The sequence below is a fragment of the Euleptes europaea genome, chromosome 9, assembly GCF_029931775.1.
Source record: "Euleptes europaea isolate rEulEur1 chromosome 9, rEulEur1.hap1, whole genome shotgun sequence".
Classification (NCBI taxonomy): Eukaryota; Metazoa; Chordata; class Lepidosauria; order Squamata; family Sphaerodactylidae; genus Euleptes; species Euleptes europaea.
This window is the reverse complement of record NC_079320.1, coordinates 67,517,322-67,541,057: the sequence shown is the minus strand read 5'-3', so window position 1 is coordinate 67,541,057 and position 23,736 is coordinate 67,517,322. Positions and strand designations below refer to the sequence as shown.

General features: G+C 44.5%; 1 protein-coding gene across 1 annotated transcript in view; it reads right to left on the bottom strand.

Moving 5' to 3' along the window:
• Positions 1 to 2,118: 2,118 nt before the first annotated feature.
• The window catches only part of USP46 (ubiquitin specific peptidase 46), a 37,293-nt gene continuing 15,675 nt past the window's right edge, over positions 2,119 to 23,736 (bottom strand). The window contains exons 2-9 of the mRNA XM_056855329.1: positions 20,568 to 20,648; positions 19,002 to 19,215; positions 18,096 to 18,325; positions 14,715 to 14,791; positions 8,871 to 8,954; positions 6,546 to 6,743; positions 4,181 to 4,259; positions 2,119 to 2,305 (exon numbers count right to left, since the gene is read on the bottom strand). Of these exons, the coding sequence (XP_056711307.1) occupies positions 2,204 to 2,305; positions 4,181 to 4,259; positions 6,546 to 6,743; positions 8,871 to 8,954; positions 14,715 to 14,791; positions 18,096 to 18,325; positions 19,002 to 19,215; positions 20,568 to 20,648 (1,065 nt within the window). The 3' untranslated portion in view covers positions 2,119 to 2,203. The remainder of the gene's footprint in view (positions 2,306 to 4,180; positions 4,260 to 6,545; positions 6,744 to 8,870; positions 8,955 to 14,714; positions 14,792 to 18,095; positions 18,326 to 19,001; positions 19,216 to 20,567; positions 20,649 to 23,736) is intronic.

Below are 23,736 nucleotides of genomic sequence, written 5' to 3'. Positions count from 1 at the left end.
GTCCATATGACATGGGTCTTCCCTGCAGGGGTCATTGCTTTTCATGATTACGCAGCTAGCAAAATGTCTTGTCAATAGGATGGGCACGAGGGATGAAGAAAGGGCTTGTAGGTTTTGTTGGAGAGGGTGTACACAGAGACACATGCTGCCCCGAGGTCCCATTCAGCGGCCATCAGATACCAGGGCTGGAAGGCAAGGCCTCCACCACCTCTGAAAAGGCATCCCCAAGAGAAGCCCTGTACTTTCAGCACTGTCAGAGAAAGTAAAAGGTATATTACTCAGGAAAAGGCTGTGGTAAGAGCTAAAGCTGTCCCTTACCCATGGTGAGCCCAACTGTTTTCAGGACAACCATTTTTATGCCTTTCCAAACAATCATGTGGATTCAGGACTGTTGACCTTCATCCCACAGAACTTTATGGAAGTCCCCTGGGTCTGAATGACAGCCATTCCTTTATACTTCAAAAAGTAACAGAATGAGTATGAGGCCCCCGATGAGATCGAGTCTAAGCCTGCTCCTTGCCCCTGGTGAGCACGTTTCTTAGGAGGAGCAAACTTTGTGCCTTCCCTAAGAATTTTGCCAACGGCAGCCCATTTTCTTTGTCCCACAGAATCTAATGGAACCCAGTAAGAATCAAGTCTACTCCTAGCTGACTTGGGTTATGATGAAAAAAAATGGAACCTAGAACCTGGTTACTATTTTGCAAAGATGCTGCTGAACATGAAAAATGCCACGCCATTTAGCTTCCCATACAGTCAATGCAAAGTGCCAAAAGCCAGTTGTAGCCCTGGAGGGTCTGGGGTGAGAAATCAGGCAGCAGCACCAGGGGCGAGGGGCCAGGCCGAGACAGAGCGCAAGCAGAGGCACCTTGAGGTTGAACCGCTTACCTCACGGAGACCAGTATGTCCAGGATCAGTGCCAGAGGGTGAGGCTAGCTGGCCATAGCAGCTGCTGTTGGTAGAGCTAGAATCCCTTTAGGGCTACACCAGGCATTAGGTGGCCTCCAACCACAGGGGCGACTCGGGATGTTAGGAAGGCCTTAAAGGAGGCATCAAGGTGAAGCAAAGGAAGGGAGGGATGGGAGTGAAGGCCATCCCCCACCCTGAACTCAAGGGATAGAGAAGGAAGGTAGTGAAAGAAACTCCAAGCCTGCCAGGGGTGGGGGCAAAAGAAGGCTGTTTGTATACAGACAACGCACACTAATAAAAAGCTTGAACTCTGCACCCCCTGTAGCAAAGTCTCTGGGGCCCCGTGAGCTTGCATCAGCCAGTCCTTTCCAGAATCAAGCAGGTGACAGATATTCACACAAATCCAGTGACTTTTTTTTTAACAGTGTGGGAATCCAAAGGACCTTTTTAGCTCATGTATGTTGCCCCACTAAATAGGAAGACTGGATACGTGGTATGATTTGTTCCCAGTGGGACTGAAATCCCTTTGAGAGAATTTATGATTTGAGATTTGCAAATTTAATGTTTTAATAACTCAAAGCTTAAAAAGATCAGGATAAAATAAATAGCCTTCCAATTGAAGAATACCATGTGACATAATCTATGAACCTACTCCAGTGCCAACACAGGAAATATATTTCTTTCCACTTACCACACGGACGAGCTGTGTGTATATAAAACAGTGGCTTTCAAACTTTCTGTCTTCTGTGAACCCTTTCCATGTGAGCTCATTGGCTGAGGAGCCTCTGTGTGTTTATCATGGAACCCTCTTTACTTTGCAGGGGATTCTGGGATATGTCCTAGCTGCAAGTGCATTTGGGCTCATCCTTGCCCTATATGAATTCACATTACTTTCAAAGATGGTTGTCCATCATTACCAATTTTCTCATTGGGGCCCCCCCGAGAAGCTTCCAGTAATGCCTAGCATACCCCAGAATACAGTTTGAAAACCACCGGTCCAAAGGAATGGTTCTGTAGAACGAGTAAACAAATGGTCCTTAATAGTAATGTACATCTATGCAACATTATACCTCAGTTCAGCAGGATTCAGCAGATGAGCATGTGAGTCCGTATAAATAAGTTCCTGTTAATGAGTCAGACTTTTAAGAGATCTTCCAGTCAAAGTTGGAGCGTTTCAGACAACAACTTAAAGACGAGCTTATCGTTGTTAGATCATAGTGGATAGGTCTACGTAGAGGCCAGTTAACAGTACTGGTAAGTTTCTCATCTTGGGAGGGAAAAGTGTCACAGCGCGCAGTTACTCTCTTGACTGATAAAATAAAATATATCCAGATTCTGAATTTTTTGATATATCAGAAGTCAAACCATAGAATTCTTCAATAGCCTGTGCATCAATTTTCTGCAAAAAATAAAATAAAAAGAACTGTTAATATATTAATAAAAGGCAGATAAAACAGACAGGGTGTGCAGCTACGGGCCTAAGTCATCCTAAGTCCTTGTTTGGTTCTGTTTTCTTTTCCGCTCAGAATTACTGGAGAAAAATATTTAATCTCTTTCTGAGGACAAATGCATGTCTGCATTAATTGTGATTTTAGTAGAAACAGTAAAAAGCAAAAAGGATTTGAGTTCTGTCTCAGGTGTGTGCTGAGAAAGTGCAGTATTTGCCAGGTAGATCTACACTCACATCTAGTCTAGATCCAGTTCAATCATCATGGGGCTATTTGTTTTTCATGTATTTGTTCAATTACAATAGTATGTGCAGTTGGCATGTTGAGGCGGTAGTTTTGCCACCTCTGGAATCCACCTCAACAATTCCAGGATGATTTCATTTAACCTTTTTGGACTGTGCCACTTACACCATCACATCTGACTCATGGCGACCCCTGGTGGGGTTTGCAAGGCAAGAGGCATTCAGAGGTGGTTTGCCATTGCCTGCCTCCGTGTCATGCCCCTTGTTTCCTTGAAGGTCTCCCATCCAAACACTTGCCAGGGTCAACTCTGCTTAGCTTCTAAGATCAGCATTATACTCCCAAGGATTTAGGCTGTCGGTATTGCCTGGCAGTACAATTTTAATTCCAAACCATCTGAAAGAATGGAGACTCTCTAGTCATCTGTCTATGGTTCCCTTGTAAAAGCAGGGCCTTCTACCGCTTTGTTTAGGAAGCTTGTAATGACAAGGGTTCTGAGAGAAGGGAGAAGGGGAAACAAGTTGCAATGAGAATATTTTTCTTTTTTAAATCCTTTATACCATGCAATGCATATTAATGTTGGCAACAATCAACACTTGTGGCAAATACTCATGCCAGACATCACATCACCATCTGGAATGTAGTCAGTTGTATCATGAAGACACAATAGAATGAGGTAGGGAGGTAGGTAGTTAGGAAGGAAGGAAGGAAGGAAGGAAGGAAGGAAGGAAGGAAGGAAGGAAGGAAGGAAGGAAGGAAGGAAGGAAGGAAGGAGGGAAGGAGGGAAGGAGGGAAGGAGGGAAGGAGACAAAGAAGAAAACGGAGAACAAGGAGAAGGAGAGGAAGACAGAGAAGGAGAAGAAGATGAAGAAGATGGAGAAGAAGGAGGAGGAGAAGAAGAGTTAGTTTTATATGCTGAATTTTCTCTACCACTTAAAGAAGAATCAAACCAGCTTACAATCCCCTTCCCTTCTGCCCACAACAGACACCCTGTGAGGTAGGTGGGGCTGAGAGAGCTCTAAGAGAGCTGTGACTAGCCCAAGGTCACCCAGCTGGCTTCATGTGTAGGAGTGGGGAATCAAACCCGGTTTTCCAGATTAGAGTCCATCACTTCAAATCACCGCTCTTAACAACTACACCACCTTCCTGTACTACTGCAGGAAGCAGGCTACCCTTTCAGGTGCTCCCCCATTAAAAAAAAAAAAAAAGATCCTGCAAATGGAAAAATAACTCATCAAGAAGAAAGTCTTTGGCTAACTGCTTTGTTAGCAAAATGTTAATGGAGATTTTAAAGGAAGCATTAAATATGTGACCCCTGTTAGCAGGGGCCCAGTCTGTTCTACTGCTTCATCAATGTTGCACATGCCTTGTGCATCTATTTTGTTTAAAAGATTTATGCGTAGATTATGCTCCAATAACTATTTATTGAGGGTGATTGAAATTTAGTTTGCATTTGCTTCTCTTCTTCTAAACATTTAAGGTTTGCTGATTTACTAAGAAAATAACTTGCAAGTGGCAAGCCACATCATACCAGGAAACCAACCTGACAACCTTAAATTCTGCTCAGATGTAATCAGTACACTGACCTCTACGATATCATCATCGAACAAAAGCCAGAATCCATGACTTTTCACAATGGTAATATAATGTCCACGATTGGGCCCGCTAAGAAGGTAAGAGAAAAAGAGCAACACAATTAGAGAACTGGAAATGACCTGATACACACATTAAAAAAACATATTATACAAAGAAGCATTACAGTTTGAGTTCATGTGCAAGCACAAAGATGGATACATAATCCCACAGGTAAAGTTGTAAGACACTCTGGGATATCAGAACTCATGGGCATTCTTATCCTTTGCGACTCATTTGGTAGTGTAAAACGGTGCAATCCTATGCAAAGTCTCAGTCCCTCTAAGTTGGGGAGCAGCAGTATCCGCTTTGCATGCAGAAGATACCATGGTCAGTCCCTGGCATTTCCAGCTTAAATGGTCAGATAGTGAGTGATCAGGTAGTGGGGATGATGTGAAAGACTTTTCAAGACCCTGGAAAGCTGCTACCAGTCAGAGCACAAAACACTGACCTTAGCAGACTGATGCTCTGATCTCACTGGGCTGAGAGTGTAGTAACTCTTCGTAGGATTGCACTGCAAATTGCTTCTCTCCCTCCTGACCTGCCTCAGACATGCTCCAGCAGGTTCTGGCGCACATGTAAATGTAGTAAAGGCACTTGCAAATCATGTATCCTGCTCTAAAACTCAGTTCTCAGGCACAGACAAACTGGGAGCATGGCACAGGCAGAGAGGGAACGTAAGTAGAAGAAGAAGTAGAAGAGTTGGTTTTTATATGCTGACTTTCTCTGCCACTTGAGAGACTCAAACCAGCTTACAATCACCTTCCCTTCCCCTCTCCACAACAGACACCCTGTGAGGTGGGTGAGGCTGAGAGAATGTGACTTGCCCAAGGTCACCCAGCTGGCTTTGCATGTAGGAGTGGGGAAACCAACCCGGTTCACCAGATTAGCCTCCGTGGCTCGTGTGGAGGAGTGGGGAATCAAACCCGGTTCTCCAGATCAGATTCCACCACTCCAAACCACCGCTCTTAACCACTACACCATGCTGGCTCCCTGTCTTCCCTCTGTGCTGTTCACTTGGCTTGAAACAGTGCCAGGAGGAAATCAGGAAAAAAAATGACTTGATGGCATGTGGATTTGGAGATTAAAAGAAGAAGAAACTAAGAATAATAGACGAAAGTAGATAATGTATGATGACAATAAAGACAATAAGTAAAATACAGAGTATAAAAGGTATCTAGAGAGCTAGCAATAATTTTGTTATTATAGATATATCCTTTGTAACTGAAAGCGGAAGTCTTATGTATATGCACGTGTGTGTGTATATATAGCTTGTTTCCTTTTGTGTTTTTTTTGTGGTCAAGTGTATTTATTTTTTCTTATGTATGTCTATGTTTATGTATTGAAATAAAAATTGTAATTCGAAACAGTACCAGGAGGATGCTATTTGCCCTAATAATAATAAAAAAAATAATTTTTTTAAATTAATATAGTCAATCAGACCAGCAAAAATTGTACAGCAATAAACCTCAACAGCAACAATATAAGAAGGGCTTTAAAAAGATAGAACATATATATATATAAATTCTAAGAACACTTTACATTAAAACTAAATGGAGTGGAAAAGAGGCACAATAAATACAGACAACATCATTTTAGCAGAGATTTATGAAGCTTCATAATGACAGCACAATATTTGGCGACCTTGTTTGTGACCTGAGGATTCTCACCGCTTAACAATTTCCTAACCCTATCCGCTGAGTCCCAGCCTGGGTATTTTATCAACAACGGAGAGATAATTTCATCACGAACATTTTCATAAAAAGAACATTAGGTGTTCCATGTATTTTGCTATGGTACACACAGGTTCCCCTGAGAGGGCAAGCAGTGCCCAGCTGGCGACATTTCAAGTTGGGAAAATGGTGGATGGGAAAAGGTGTAAGCCCCCTCTCCCCATGCACTGTGGTTCCAATCTGAATCAGGCCTCTACTCGCCTGGGAATTCAAAAGGGAACTTGCGGCACCACTCACTAGAAAGAGCTCATGATGAACCCAGAAATGACACAAGGACTGTGTAACATGTAGTTAGTCCCTGATATCCATCTGGTCCAGCACTCTGGGTCGGGGCCTGTGAACCAGTTCCAGTAAACAGTCAGGGGAAGGTTCTTTGCATTGAAGAAAAGTGTCACTGTTAGTCAAACAGGTCTGTTGGATCTAACCAAATGCTTCAAACAGCAGCCTGCTAGGTGGCTGTGGAATCTCATGAGTAGGACACAACGGTGGTGGTTTTCTCCTCTTGCTCCCCTCAGCCTCTAACGTTCTGAGACATACAGCCTCTGCACAGAAATGATATAACCAAATGCACCAGAATGTGGTTTACCTGCCACAGTGAACGACAACAGCCACCAAATCATACATGCGGTCCAAATTTATGGCGTCTCCCGATGTGTTGAACAAGCGCAGCTCCAGGGGGAATACCACACGGTAAGAGAGTTTAGTATAGCGATGCAATTGCTCCATATATTTAAACCTCTTGAGATGTAATGCAAGGATCATGGGCAACTTTTTTACCCTCATCCTGTAGTAAAATCAAAATAATGTAAAATAAGAATCACACATTTAATTTTTACTTCTGGGTTGGGGAGGTGAAGCCAAGGCATCTTTTTGCCCTAAATGCTGCTGTTTTGTTTAAGCTATTTCATGTAATACAGTCCTCTTCTCTTACCACATGAACTGTCTGTAAAGTTAAATACAGGTTGAGTATCCCTTATTCAGACTGCTTGGGACCAGAAGTGGTCCGTATTTCAGATCTTTTTGTATATTAGAATATTTTGGAATTTTTGCATCTACATAATGAAATATCTTGGGGATGGGACCCCAATTCATTTATGTTTTATATACACTTTATACACATAGCCTGAATGTAATTTTAAACAATATTTTTAAATAATTTTAAGTAAACTGAACCATCAGAAAGCACAGGTGTAACTATCTCACCAGAATACCTGTACCAGCTGTTAAACAAGAGCCACAACAAACAAATTAACAATGGCAGGCTTTCAGTCTCCACCTACGATGCAGTGTACACTGTATTTTGTTTTTTTAGGTGAGAGGAAACATTGAAAGCAGGCAGCGCAGACCTATCTGCATGCCAGCCCAAGGGTCTGGTTTTCGGATCAGTCAGGATATGGGATGTCCGGACAAGGGATACTCTACCTGTACTGTAAAATAATAGCTCGTGTACTCATACAACATAAGACACTCAATGAACAGTGCTACAGTACAGAATTAAAAGACAACATGAACAACGAACTGCCTAAGACAAGGAATACTGTCAACAATATCGTACATGAAATTACCAAGACAAAGAACAATGCAGTAAATGTAGGATAATATACTAATCATTGCAATAGGCTACAATCTGATTCCATTACCAAGGTGCCCTTTCTGTTACAGTTCTAATTGCTTCATAAAAATGCCCTCCTGAACATCTCTATTTTGCATATTCTGCAGAATGATAGGAATGTGGGAGCTTCCTGACCTCCTCAGGCACATGGAACACATGAAGCTGCCTAATACTGAAACAGACCCTTAGTTGATCTAAGTCAGTATTGTCTACTCAGACCGGCAGCAGCTCTCCAGGGTCTCAGGCAGGGGTCTTTCACAACACCTACTTGCCTAGTCCCTTTAACTGGAGATGCTGGGGATTGAACCTGGGGCCTTCTGCATGCCAAGCAGAGGCTCTACCACTGAGCCACAGTCCCTCCTTGCTGATCTGCAAGGTGGGAGCTACCATTGAGAATGCACAAGAACGGAAAGCTGCTGATCTTTACTCATTTGTAGGGGGGTACCTTCAGAAGACTTGGCTCAGATACGTGAAACAGCGTAGTGGGACAGCATAGCAGGAGAGGCGGTCCTGCAGGTATGTGGTCAGAGCCGGCCCAAGGGCTTTCCAAGTGCTAGGTGGGCCAGGCCAAACACACACACACACACCTGCCCAGACTAACATGAGCCACCAACCAACCAGGGAAAAGGCCGTGGCTCAGTGGTAGAGCATCTGCTTGGCATGCAGAAGGTCCCAGGTTCAATTCCCGGCATCTCCAGGAACTAGGCAAGTAGGTGATGTGAAAGATCTCTGCCTGTGACTCTGGAGATTCGCTGCCAGACTGAGTAGAAAAAACTGATTTTGATGGACCAAGGGTCTGATTCAGCATAAGGCAGCTTCATGTGTTCATGTGTGACTCACTTGCAAGCCAAGGCAGTGGGAGAAAGTCTGTTTGGATGGGAATTGTGTTGGAACCCAGAAAGTTATGCCACTTCCGGGCAACACTGTAAGAATCCCCAAAATCTCCATGGTAAGATGCAGATGCCTGGAGTAGCCTTGGAGGCCCCCACCCTGTGGCGCCTTAGGCAAATAGCCAGCCCTGTATGTGATTCCTAAAAGGGCTTAAGGCAAAGCTCCATTCCTTTTTGCAGGAGTGGAATCAAAGAGTTGGAAGGGGCCATACAAGCCATCTGGTCCAACCCCCTGCTTAATGCAGGATCAACCTAGAGCATCCCTGACAAGTGCTTGTCCAGCCTCTGCTTAAGGACTGCCAGTGAGGGGGAGTTCACCAACTCCCTAGACAGGATTTCTTTGTTTTAACCCTCCCCTTTAAATTCTGGCAAAGGAAACATGGAGCAGACCACAATGCCCTTTACTTACCGCTTTTGTGCCTCCTGTTTGCTGCAGCACATCTCACAGTAGTACTTCTGTTCACTGCACAAGGTTTCCGTGTTGCTGAAGTCTCTGAAAAATCAACAAGAGTTCCCAATTCTTAGTCTCCAAACACTCACTGAATTAACTGTCAATCACAATGCAGGCACCATTAAGTCAAGACATCAGAGATTGGGGGAGGGGGGTATCCAAAATGCCTGGATGGAATCCTGCTTCCCTGGCATATACACACAAGCACTGAAAGATCTTGTGGTATAGCAAGTAGGATGTCAGGCCAGGGAGACCCAGGTTCAAATCTCTGTTCAGCCATGAACCTGGCAGGGTGACATACTTTCACAGTCTGATCTACCTCAAAGGGCTGTTTGTGAGGACAAACTGGAGGAGAATTATTCGTGCCACTCTGAACTCTTCGCAGGAAGGGCAGGTTAAACATTATCTTTATTTATTTACAAAATTTATATCCTGCCTGGCCCACCTAGCACAAGGGCCACCAAGAGAGCCAATTTAAAAGATACGTGATAAAAATCACATTTTAAAGTCATTCAACCCCCAACACACATAATTAAAATACATATAAAGACATAAAAAGTTCAATTAAAGCACTGATCAGGAAGGAGGGATCACTGAAGGAATGCCAATTAAACAAAAAAGTCTTTGTCCGCTGGAGGAAGATGGCAACGGAAGGGGACAGAAGGGTCGCCCAAGGAAGAGAGTTCCAGGGCTTTAGTGCCATGACCAAGAAGGCACTGGGTTGCCACCTGCCTAATCTCAGAAGGTGGGGCACCGAAAGCAGGGCCTCCAAGGATGACCAGAGTGGTCAGGTGGGTTCATAAGGGAGTAGCAGTCCTTCAGGTATGTTGGTCCCAAATCATACAGGGCGTTGAAGGTCAAAACTAGCACTCTGAATTGTGCCTGGAAACAAATTGGGAGACAGTGTAGATGAGCCAAGACTGGAGTTATTACCCACTCCAGTCAACATCTTGGGCGCAGCGTTCTGTACCAACGGAAGTTTCCCAACACTTCTCAAGGGCAGCCCCATGTACAGCGCATTGAAGTAATCTAATCTAGACGTAACCAGGGCATACACCAAGTGGCCAGATCTTTTCTGTCTAGGAAAGGCTGCAGCTGGTAATAGGCAGTCCTGGCCACAGCTGCCGCCTGCTTATCCAGCTGAAGGCCTGGATCCAAGAGCAATTCCAGACTTCTCCCTTCAAGGGGAATGTCACCCCATGCAGTAGGGGTGACACCTTAAATCCCAGGTCAGACCTTATTTATTTATTGGGTTTATATCCTGCCCTCTATTCCAGCCGAAGCCGAGCTCAGGGTGGGTCACACCAACACTGTATCACAAAAGTTAAAAATGTTAATTCCATACATATTAATTAAAACTAGCATTTCACAGTTTAAAATCAATCTATGATTGGAGCAGTCGAACAATCAATCAAATGTATCCAAGCTAAGTTTCTCTGTAAAATATTGGGTATGCCGAATTGTGTTCCTTATGCAGCTTGGAAACTGGTCAAGTGCTATGTGAAACTTAGAGCGTGGCTTATTATGGTCTACATTTCAAGGCTGATTCCTCTTCTCTTGTCTATCATATGCTGATGGAATCACACACCTCTAATTGGTCAGCTCACATTGAGAGTAAAATCCAATCCATTGGCCTTCCATTGGGCTCGTTGCTTATGCTCTCGGAAACAGAAGCATTTCAAACAATAAAACACAGACTATTAGAGATTGGATTTCAAAATCGTAATAGTGCTGCTAACAGGACTTGCTCTCCATTAAGTCTAGGGATTCCCTTTAATATATATGAGCCTACACCGTATTTGTACCACCTTTATGACCCTCAGCAACGCAGAGCCCTCTCCCTGGCCAGATTCAATGTCATGCCATTTGCGATTTTGGAAGGAAGATTTCGTAAAATCCCCCTCTGAGACTTTGCCCCTATGGTAATAATCGCACTGAATCAATCATACATGTCTTATTCCACTGCAGATTTTATGCAGAAATTCGCAGCAATTTTTTAGGCCCTATTTTGACAAAAAAAGTCAAACTTTTCTGATTGTTTTAAAACTTTTTTCTTGCTGAATAATCACTCTCCTGCTATACTGGAGATAGTAGCACAATATCTGAGACTTGCTATGAATGTTCGTCAGCAAGTTGAGGGCTTTTATTAATTCTGCCATTCTTTTACCTATTAATTCTGCCAATCTTTTATCTATTATGTCTTATCCTTGTCAGAAATGCTCAACTACAATAATTCTATGTTACTATGCAGACACCCCATGTTACTATAACATTAAAAGCGGCACACAGGGTCTTGGCCAACATGGAAAGGGACAGCCAGGCTGCCCCCACTTGAATGCTAAAAAAAATTTTTTTTTGGGGGGGGGGAGAAATGGGAGGCCAGCTCTGATGAAAAACAGTTGCTGCCCTCAACCATAGGCCTGGCGGAACATCTCGGTCTAACAGGCCCTGCGGAACTGGGTGAGATCCCGCACGGCTAGGGGTGCCAAGTCCAGGTTGGGAAGTCCATGGAGATTTGGGGGTGGAGCCTGAGGAGCGCAGAGTTTGGAGAGGGGAGGGACTTCAATTCCATAGAGTCCAGTTGCTAGGGTTGCTAGCTCCAGGTTTGAATATACCAGGAGAATTTTGGGGGGGGGAGCATGAGGGAGGGGTTTGGGGAGGGGAGGGACTTCAATGCCATAGAGTCCAATTGCCAAAGCTGCCATTTTCTCCAGGTGAACTGACCTCTTTCAACTGGAGATCAATTGTAATAGCAGGAGCTCTTCAGCCACCACCTGGAGGTTGGCAACCCTACCAATTGCCAATGCAGCCATTTTCTCTAGGGGAACTGATCTCGGCCACCTGGAGATCAGTTGTAATAGCGGAAGATCTCTAGCCACCACCTGGAGGTTGGCAATCCTACGCAGGGCCCTAGTCGCATCTATCCCGCCTACTCTGGTACCATCCGACCCTGTCACTGCCAAGTCAGAATAGTGAGAGATTTCATCTGCAAATTGGATAGGAAGAGGAGTTGGTTTTTATATGCTGACTTTCTCTACCACTTAAGGAAGAATCAAACCGGCTTAAAATCACCTTCCCTTTCCCCTCCCCCCCCCCACAACAGACACCCTGTGAGGTAGGTGGGGCTGAGAGAGTGTGACTACCCAAGGTCACCCAGCTGGCTTCGCGTATAGGAGTGGGGAAACAAACCCAGTTCACCAGATTAGCCTCCGCTACTCATATGGAGGAGCGGGGAATCAAACACGGTTCTCCAGATCAGAGTCCACCGCTTCAAACATAGTTCTTTTCCTCTGAGTATCAGCGCTGGCATTAAAAGTAAAAAAGTGGAATTCATACAATAACACAATAAATCACCGTATTTTTCACTCCATAGGACACACCTGACCATAAGACACACCTAGTTTTTAGAGGAGGAAAACAAGAAAAAATCTAGTTTTCCTCCTCTAAAAACTTGTCTTATGGAGTGAATGCGGCTGGGGCGTGCGCGCCCTGACGGCCAGCTGGGAGGCGGGAGGGGCAGCCCAGAGCCGGCTGGGCGCGTCCCAGGAAGGGGGGCGGTGGGTCTTTAAACTGCTCTGCGCTGCCTGCCTAGGCAGCGCAGAGCAGTTTAACCTCCCCGCATGCTTCCCGGTCCCCGCCCAACAGCTGAGCCTCGGGACCGGGAAGGGGGGGAGTGTGGGAGGTTAAACTGCTCTGCGCTGCCTGCCCAGGCAGCGCAGAGCAGTTTAAACCCCCACAGTCCCCCTTCCCGGGAGTCCCGGGAAGGGGGGCGGTGGGTCTTCAAACTGCTCTGCGCTGCCTGCCCAGGCAGCGCAGAGCAGTTTAACCTCCCCCCCGTGCTTCCCGGTCCCGAGGCTCAGCTGTTTAACCTTCCCCCCACGCTTTAAAGCCTACCAGCTGGCGGGCGGGTGGGGCGCACAGAGCCGGATGGGCGAGTGCGCATCCGGACGGCACGAGCCGGCGTTCCCTGCCCCGATGGCCAGCTGGGAGGCGGGCGGGGAGCACAGAGCCGGCAGGGCGCGTGTGCATCGGGACGCACACGCCCAGCCGGTATTCGCTCCATAAGATGCACCGATATTTCCCCTCACTTTTGAAAAGGAAAAAAGTGCGTCTTATGGAGCGAAAAATACGGTATGCATTAATTATTTTTATTTCCATGAGGAATTGCAAAGGCAGGTTGAACTATGTTGGGGGCTTAAACAGAGAAGGCTTTTTCATCCAAAGACAACTAGCAAGAAAGAAGGTTGGATGTAATGTGAACTAGGCTGTTGCCTCAGAAAAGCTCCTGTTTACATATTTCTCTTTCTGGCTCTTTCCATTACTTACACAATTAAGATCAAACAAGTACATTTCTGCTCTTGAACACGGCAATTATAATTTCCAAAGTATATTTTAGAACCCTGCCAGCAAATGGTATATTTTTATGTTACTTATTAATTGATAAGGTGAGGGGCTGTGGGTCAGTGGCAGAGCACCTGCTTGGCATGCAGAAGGTCCCAGGTTCAATCCCCGGCATCTCCAGTTAAAGGGACTAGGCAGGTAGGTGATGTGAAAGACCCCTGCCTGAGTCCCTGGAGAGCTGCTGCAGGTCTGAGTAGACAATACTGACTTTGATGGACCCAGGGTCTGATTCAGTATAAAGCAGCTTCATGTGTTCATGTGATATAGAAGAACCACCAAAAGAATGGCATTTTACCTTCACTGAGACTGTTCTGAGATAATTTCCCCCTTCTTTAAGATGAGGAACATGGAGGGGTGGAGGGAAATGGAAGTTTCTGTCTGTATGTTTTGCTACAGTGGTAACTGAATTGCAACAACAATTAAGGGCCTTCAAGTCACAGTTGACTCATGGGGTTTTCAAGGCAAAAGGTGCAAGACAGGCCTTACTTGGTGGTCTCCAGGTGCTAACCATGGACAACCTTCTTAGAGCTTCCAAACTGCAACAAGCTCAGGCTAGTCTGGGCTGTTCAGGCTGCTGCCGGTAATTAATTACCAGATGAGAATCCATAGTTGCAATGCCCATAGGATTGAATATCTTCCTCACAGCATCTTAGGGCACATCTCTACAGTCTGTGGATCCTACAGGATGGCGTCTGAGATCATGCAGATCTTCCAATACCCCCCTCCCCCAAATATCAAAATTCTTCAAAAATTACCCAAGTGCCCACAGGCTCAATAAGGTTGGCGACCTCTGGTCTTAGGTGTGCCCATAGAAAAAAGATCTTCGAAATCCAACTGTTGCTAGGGCTTGGTCCAACTTTTTCTATAGCCTCAGCAGATATTTAAATTCAACCGTTTGTCAAAGTCCATCTTCAGTTTAGTAGAAGTCTAGAAATGCTGTATATATTAACATTTGCATTCAGCTACAAGACACATTAAGGATTTCTCATATATTTTACTGCAACTAAAATCTCTAGCATTTGGGAGCAAAAGCATCCTATGATTCATCAGGAGGCTCTCTGAAAGATGAATTGTTTTCACAACAGGTTATCTATTATGCATATACACACATAATTTTACTTGCTCCAGAACAATAACACTAACTTCAGTGGGACTCTAATGAAGTAAGCAATTTCAAAGCCTGCGGTTTCTTACGCAATATTCCATGATTAATTTAAACTCCCACTTGCCTCCCACCCATAAAAAAACCCCTCCATTTATGTTCCTTGATTTGATTCATGCCACATCCTACTGGAAACCTCATATCGGTTCCTTTCAAATTCCACTCTTCTCAAGTGATCAAAGAACAAGCCCTGTTCTTGCTTTCCTCCGCCTGCATTTCTGCAGCAGCGAGACATTTACCTTAAGCAGTGAGTAATGGACGTGTTCTGTTCCACATCAACAGAGAGATCGAGAAAATCTTCATCTTTGCTACTAACCTGCAACAACAAAAGTTTTTTTTTTTTAATTACGACGTTCTCTGCACCAGCAAACAAAATGCTGAAGATGAGAAATGTTCACTGCTGTGCCGGTGCAGCATCAGGTCTACAAATGTTGCAGAAACATTAAACCAGTGTTGCGAGCAAAGACAAGTTACTCAAAAATCAGAACGCCAACGGCTTCTGTCTTTTGGGCTGCCTTTAAAAAAAACAAAAAACGGTAGGCTTTTTGAGTTTGCCAACACTATGTCCTCAAGCAGATGTAATAGTTAGCCAAAGTTTATGTTCTGTCACCATGGTAAAGTATTACATCTGAACACCTTGATAAGATGTAAAGGTAGTCCCCCCTGTGCAAAGCACCAGGTCATTCCTGGCCCATGGGATGACGTCACATCCCAACGTTTACTAGGCAGACCATGGGCGAAAACGCATAGTCGCTTTAGCCTCCTTTATTCCCTGTTTCAGCCAGGATTCAGCCAGGATCGAACGCACAATCAGCAAAATGCATGCGTTCGATCCTGGCTGAATCCTGGCTGAAACGGAATAAAGGAGGCTAAAGCGACCATGCGTTTTCACCCCGTTTACTGGGTGGTTTGCCAGTGCCTTCCCCAGTCATCTACACTTCACCCCAGCAAGCTGGGTACGTATTTTACCGACCTCGGAAGGATGGAAGGCTGAGTCAACCTTGAGCCGGCTACCTGAAACTTACTCCTGTCGGGATCGAACTCCGGTCGTGAGCAGAGCTTTTGACTGCAGTACTGCAGCTTTACCACTCTGCACCACGGGGCTCCTCTAAACAGGACATAAAACCTTGGCTTGAAATGGGTTTGCAAACCATAGGGTTGCCAGCTCTGGGTTGGGAAATACCTGGAGGTTTTTTTTGGGGGGGGGAGCCTTCGTAAGTCTCAATAATTGGCATGCTGTTAATGCCTAACATTGTCATTAAATTTTGTTTGATATTCTATAGTTTTGTTATTGTACACGATAGACTGAATACTGTATGAGCCTCCATGCTGCCTACTGATTTAAGTTCACTTATTTCTGGCACAGGTTGCTTTTGTTTGTATAAACTACCCGGAGGTTGGCAACCTAGCAACCTATGGTTTGCACTAACCCCTCCCCCATAGTTCCTTTACTTTGATCCCGCCACTGATCTCTGCTGCGGTTTTAGAAACACTTGTGTAAACATAATCAGTAGGCATTCAGGTTTTGCTTTTGTTGTTAAGACTGGGAGATAGCAAATCGTAGATGTGGGCTCTCTGTGATTTGTGGAATAATAATTCTTGAGTTGAAATCTGTTGAAACCCATGATATGATTCTGAACAAGGGTGCGGAAACACAGCCCCCCCCCCCCATGTTGTTTATATGTTACTGCCATTGAAATATTTACTCAGTTACTTTCGTGGTTCTTTTAAGATGCAACAGAAGAGGCTGCCCAGTGTGTCTCTGTATAAATCACTGGCCACATGTTTATTTTCAAATCGAAGGCCACACACTGATCTTCCAATCAAGGAACATCCCCAGCAGAGTGACACACACAGAAGTAGCTTCTTCAGAGGATAAGTAAGGTGTTTAATGCATGGTTGCTTAACCCTCCTTCATTCCCTGTTTCAGCCAGGATCAAATTTTTGGGAATGCACGTGACCTCATTCCATGGAAGCTCAATGCTGCTTCAATGCAAAATGAACCCGGCTTTTCCCATTCCTCTTCTGGACAGAGTCAAACCCGTTCTTCCCGGCTCATTCCAGAGCCACAGAGTGAGTGTACACCTTTCTCGGGTTGAGCTTCGCCTCACCCTTTTCCAAACCCTTCTTCACGGCAGCCAAACAGGGGAAGCACAGAAGATTGGCTTCTCTCACAACCAATCACGAAGCAATGTGTAAAGAGGCAGGGATTCAAGTGCTTCCTGCTACCTCGGAGCTCTTTCTGAGCAAAAGAAAGACTTTTTTTTAAAACGAGGCTTGGATTTCTCCCCCCGCCCTTCTTTCAGATTGCTCCGTTGTTGTTTTTTTGTTCTTAAAATGCTTTTTTATGTGGCAGTTGGGTCGGGGGGGGGGAGGAAGTCTCTCAGGGTGAGTTGCAAAGTCAGCCAATTACAGAGCAGCATTTAAAGGGGTGGGACTTGATTTGAACTTGGGAGACTGCTTTCCTGTATTCATGCCTCCATTAGCACAGTTTCATCCCTGATCATTCCAACCAATGCATACAGTTTCCCCCAACCCGGGTTACTTTGATCCTGGCTGAAACGGGGAATAAAGGAGGTTAAAGCGACCATGCATAAATGACCTTGGTCTTCTCTTACATATGCTAAAAGTCAACCTTCCTAGGTATAGAACTGAAGCGGGCCCCCAATCTTGACTCAGCATAGAAGTATACTCTATTGTCAGAAGTTTCGAAAAATCAGATTATCTGATTTTGCCACAAGCAATTTATGTTGTTATTTCAGACTTTCAGAGCAACATGGTAAACATATGCACATATCCATAATAAGTGATTACATTGTCATTTATACAGTATTTACTCCACAGCAATATTAGTTTTTTCCAGGTATGTCATTAAAAAAGAGAGGATCATCTTACAGTTGCATACGAATCTACGATTTGCTATCTCCCAGTCTTAACAGCAAAAGCAAGCCAGTAATATTTTTTTTGATGGATAACATTTTTAGGGGGGTCATCTGACATTCAGTGTTGCCTTCCTTTCGAGTAAATACAGGTAAAAGAGGGCATCTTTGGCAATCCTCTGTATTTTTCTAGGATGACTACGGGGGGAAGGAGAAAGTGAAACAAGTCGGCCTGTATCTCACTACTCTGCTCATCCAAGTTCGAAGCCTTCCTCCCACCTAAGGAGACTTCTGAATATAGGGTTGCCAAACTCCAAGTAGTGGCTGGAGATCCCCCGCCATAGAGATCATTTCACCTGGAGAAAATGGCCGCTTTGGAAGGTGGACTCTATGGCATTACACCCCATTGAAGTCCCTCGCCTCCCCAAACCCCACCCTCCTCAGGCTCCACCCCCAAAATTTCCAGGTATTTCCTAACCTGGAGTTGGCAACCCTATCTGAAGAGCCACTTGAGGAAGGAACTTTGGGACGAAGGAGGACTTGAGCAGATCAGTAGGATTCAGGCCATTCCGCTTACAAAACTAATAAAAGAGAAAACTATTCTCCTTTAGACAAAGGCAATGCTCATTTTGTTACACAGAATCATCTATGCTTCTCAGGTGGTTACGGAAATTCTCACTCAGATCAACTCATACAGGTGCAAAACAAACAAACGCGTCACCCATCCGGCCCCAAACTTACCGTTTCACAGTTCAAACATCTGGTTTCATTTGTCAGTGTCCCCTGAAAAATCTCGTGCACCCAGGTGACGTCTTGTTTGTTGTTCTCTTCCATTTCATTCATGTTGCCATTTTTCAACTTCCCGTTTTGCTTCTCCTGCTTCTTCTCCTCCTGCAGAATGTCAGCTACAGTGTTCAGTAAGTAGTTCAAAAATTCATGGGCGTCCTGCTGCATGTAGTTGTCAAAGAGATCTGTGAAAAAAAGAAGGCCACACGTTTCCCTTGGTTCCTAACATGAAGCAGTTTCGTTTTGCTAAAATCCCTGTTGAGAAAATAGCCTATTCCCAAACCTAACTTCACGCACAAGAATAGCCTCAGTGAAGTCAAAGGGAGACTTGCTGTCTTGATCCTCCTTGTAGTGGGAACATAATCAGAATGTATGAGCAGCCATGCTGGATCAAACCAGTGGTCCATCTAGCCAACCATTCTGTTTCCAGCAGGGGCCATCCAGATGCCACGGGGAACCCCACAAACAGGATCCACTGGCAATAGCCCCCAGAAAAGTCTTTGTGTAGGAACAGGGTGTTTGCAGCCTAGCTACATATTGTAGTGTTAATTACAATTTCTAATACATGTGCAAATATTTCTGTTGATTTAAAATTTACATCCCACTTCTATCTTTGCTCAAAGCAGCATACAGTTTTTTTAAAGTAATAATACAAAAACTGACCAAAACCCAATTGCTCAAATGCCAAACAGAAACTCATAAGCGCAAGCAGTTCTAATACCCCCAATAAAACATCAACTGCTTGCTACAGAGATCAGCAAAACCCAAAAGAACTCAGAGACTCATCCAGAAGCTCATGAGGAATAACACAGCCTCAGGTTTCAGGCCATTGCCTAGAAGGATGTTTGAGTCCTCCCTTACCGTTCTCCTTCCGTAACCTTGAGATGAACTTTTTGGGTGGAATCACACCAACTTTCTTCTTCTGGGTAGCAATGCTATGGAAAAGATCTGCCAGGCAGGTCAGGAGGTTTTCCTTCTTTTTCTGCTGGGCCTTGTACGCCAACACATTCTCCCGAAACGGCCGGCAGAAGTACAGAGCCTGCAGGACGGAGTTACAGTAGCAAGTATTTCCGAACTGCAGAAATAAAGGGGGGGGGGAACCAATTAATCTCTGCGTTGCACAACACCCAAGCAAGCACTCAGTCACCTCACCTCCGGATCACCTCTTCCTTGTTAAGTAACTAGCACAAGGCCTAACTGGACGTGGAGCCTTGACACAGGACTCTTTAGCGAAGAATAACAATTGCGTAATGTTCAACAGGCTTCTCCAGTTCCGTTTTGTTGTTCGGTGTCAAGTGTCTTCATCAATGGGGCTTTTGTTCCAGCGCTTCCCAAGGTTTGTTTTAAAGGGACTCATTCTCATGCACATCCCTCACCTTAGGTTTAAAGAGCTCCATGCGATAAGCATAAGTGTGTGTCACACACAGCTCATCTTCTTTGCTTCGGAAACAGGGTCCTTTTTAGATGCAATGTAATACTCCAGAACTCTGGGGTATTACTCCAGGCCACACTGGATCAGACCAAGGTCCATCAAGTCCAGCAGTCTGTTCACAAAATGGCCAACCAGGTGCCTCTAGGAAGCCCCCAAACAAGTCGACTGCAGCAGCATTATCCTGCCTGTGTTCCAAAGCACCTAATATAATTGGCATGCTCCTCTGATCCTGGAGAGAATAGCTATGCATCATGACTAGTATCCATTTTTACTAGCAGCCTTGAATACCCCTCTCCTCCATGAACATGTCCACTCCCCTCTTAAAGCCTTCCAAGTTGGCAGCCATCACCACATCCTGGGGCAGGGAGTTCCACAATTTAACTATGCTTTGTGTGAAGAAATATTTCCTTTTATCTGTTTTGAATCTCTTACCCTCCAGCTTCAGCAGATGACCCTGCATTCTAGTATTATGAGAGAGGGAGAAAAGGTTCTCTCTGTCCACTCTCTCCATACCATGCATAATTTTATAGACCTCTATCATGTCTCCCCTTAAGCCACCTTCTTCTTTAATGCTCGGTCAGCAGCATGGAGTCCACTGAACTGTACACAGTATTCCAAGTGAGGTCTCACCATAGATTCGTACAAGGGCAGTGGCTGCTTTTTTTGTTACAGGTTTTCAGGGCTGCAACCTGAAGTCAGGTTGCCAACCTCCGATGGGGCTTGGCAATACCACCCCCCCACCAGAATTAAAATGGATCTCCATACTACAGAGATCATTTCCTTGGAGAAAACGGCTACTTTAAAGGGTGGACTCTATGCCACTATACCCCGCTGAGGTCCCTCTCCAAACCCCATCCTCCCCTAGGCTCCACCCTCAAATCACCACAAATTTCCCAACCCAGACTTGGCAGCCCTACGTGAAAGCCCTACAATGTGCTTGCATATGTTGACAAAATGCCTATGTTGACAAAATGCAGCGCAGCAATAATACTTACGTTGACCAGTCCAAAGTAGTGTTCATTGATCGGGAATTGCTCTGGCCCAATATCTTTTTCCAGAGCAGAGGCATTGGTGCCCTAAAGAAAAAGGAATAGCCAGTTATTTGCTTTTATAATACAATATGAATGAATAGTTTTATTTGCATCTAGCCGTAGGCCATTACAAACATGTCAACAATACCACAAATGCATAATAAAAGGAAAATACTAGGTTAAAAATTGCTAGATTGATAATAAATATAATAAATGAATAAAACTATGCTAAATAGATACACACAGAGAAATAGCTAAAAATTGCAGCAGTGTCCCAATTGGCCAGTGAGACCTTGCCATCATTAAAATCGACTCGAAGGATAAGCTTTCTTAGCAACCTTATTTTCTTTTCCTCCGGAGCATACAGGGAGATCCTATAAGAAGCAAACCCATCAGAGACTTTTAACAAAAATACTAATTTCTCAGCACTAGGACAAGTGTTTCGGCCAGAAACCAATCCAGCAAGAAATTTAGCCCTGGGTTCCACATACAGAGTGCATTCAAATAAGTAGTGTAAGTCCTCCAGAGCAGACGTTCCACAGATGCAAAAAAGCTGACATATTAAAATATGATATAGGGATATAGGAAAGTCACAGATCCTCTTGCCAGCGGCCATGGCCTTCCCACAAAGATGGGGCCAACCAGATTATTTGCAGTGCTTGAGACCTCTCTGAGCAACACTTCGCACAAGACACCCAGTGTTTTTAGCCCCTCTCCCGCTGACAGTTTTGATTGTGCAGGTGTTAAAAACAAAAAACAGAAGTGCACCTTGGCCAGATTTTGGTATGAATCAATCAGGGAGACTTTTTAGCAATCGCATTTCAGCTTACTTGAGCTTTATTGTTCACAACCTGGTTTGGGCCTTAAAACCCCCTACTCCCACCCTGTTGGGGACACCAGGTTACGAGAGACACCATTAGGCGAACCTTGGTTATCTGAAGTAAACCAGGGCAAGGTTGCCATCCAACCGCACTAGAACACACATAAATCCCACTGATATTAAATTAAAAAGCAGAGAAAGCAATCTGTTCTTCCTGACATTTGAAACGGGAAAGGAGTGCTAAAGATCTCTTTCTCATTCCACACCTATTAATCTGTCATCATCTGTTTTCCAAAGACAGTCAGCAGAGCCTAAGGCTTTCTGCTGCTGTCTTGTGTTATTTAGTTTATTGAGTGCATTTTTATCCCACTCTTCCTCCAAGGCGGCACACATCATGGCGGCACACATCAGTCTCCCCTCCTCTGTTTTATCCTCACAACAACCCTGTGAGGTAGGTTAGGATAAGAGAGAATGACCCAGTGAGCTCCTGCAGCAGAGCAGGGATATGAATCTGGGTCTCCCAGATCCTAGTCCGCCTCTCTAACCATTGTACCACGCTGGCAATTTCTGAAACCTAATTTAACATTAGAGAGCCCCGTGGCACAGAGTGGTAAGCTGCAGTACTGCAGTCAAAAGCTCTGCTCACAACCTGAGTTCGATCCCGACGGAAGTCGGTTTCAGGTAGCCGGCTCAAGGTTGACTCAGCCTTCCATCCTTCCGAGGTCGGTAAAATGAGTACCCAGCTTGCTGGGGTAGATGACTGGAGAAGGCCATGGCAAACCACCCAGTAAACATAGGGCGAAAACAAACGGTCGCTTTAGCCTCCTTTATTCCCTGTTTCAGCTAGGATTCAGCCAGGATCGAATGCATGCGTTTTCGCCGACGATCCTGGCTGAATCCTGGCTGAAACAGGGAATAAAGGAGGCTAAAGTGACAGTGCGTTTTCGCCCATAGTCTGCCTTGTAAACACTGTGATGTGACGTCACCCCATGGGTCAGTAATGACCCAGTGCTTGCACAGGGGACTACCTTTACTTTTTTAAATTTAACATTTCTATCTTGTTTCCCTTATTTATCTTCTTTGCAACCGTTGGGTGGGGTTTTATAGGCGCATATTTCTCCACCCTAGATTAGTACAGTAACAGCTGACTTTTCTCAGTAGATGAAGGTTTCCAGAGGACTGGAACAGCTGAATACAGATTGGGAAAGATACCTGCAGAGAGCTTGCAGGGTTAAAAAGTAAAGCACCTTGCTTACAGTTGGCAGCTACTCATAGTTACAAAACTCCTCTGTACCAGTTTGCTGCCAGAACACATTCACTGTTTTTTTTTTTTTTTTTTTTATAAATATTTTTATTAATTTCTAGTATTGAATGGGAATACAGGAAAGGAAAAAGGGTAAGGGAAAACATGAACAAAAGAAACAGTCATATTTTTACCCCCTTAACAAGGTTACAATTGTCATCAGTTTTTAACATGTTATGTTACTTCATCAACTTTAGTTTCATTACATTTATCAAATTTATTGTTGCTTTTTGATTTTAATAAATTCATAGAACACATTCACTGTTGTAGAAAGGACACAAGAAGTTTTACATCTGCTGTCCCAGTGGCCTCCACATTCGCTCCTTGAAAACAAAAGCTAGTATTGAATGTCTTGAAGAAAACACAAGTATTCCCGCTCCCCCCCCCGCCCCCATCCAAACAAGCCCTATCGAAACATAGAGGGCAATGGGGAAGCACGCATGGTAACAACGGTCCTTTGTGGCTGGCTCTTGTTTTCCACAAACTCCGTTCCAGGGAATCTCTACTCCAAATTATATCATTCGTTTCTCTGGGAGGACCAGGTGTGGGGAAGTTTCCCCCCCCTTTCCACATGAACAGGGTTGCCACCCACCAGGTAGTCAGTACAGGAGCGAAACACTACTTAAACAAAGTGCAAAATAGATTTATAAATAGCTACGTGCAATTACATACAATATGAGACATTATGTACACAAAAAGGCCTACAAAAAGTCATTCATAGACATTCATATTTTTAAATGTCCCAAAGGCAGGGTACAAATTCTTCCCCCTTTTTTTCACACACCGGTTAGCTATTTAGCAACTAGTAAATCGTACTATTGCATTTCCACACTGAGCTTCCTTACCCTTCTTGGGACTGGCATCTGAATGTTACCCGTGGCGGGACATACATTATAACCTACAATTTGAAATGAAAACTAGGTAGAAAATGCTGCAAGATGCCTTTTGAAGGACTGAATTGTTAAATTGCCAAGAATTTGAAACGGCCGTATCCTCCATTACTATTGGCA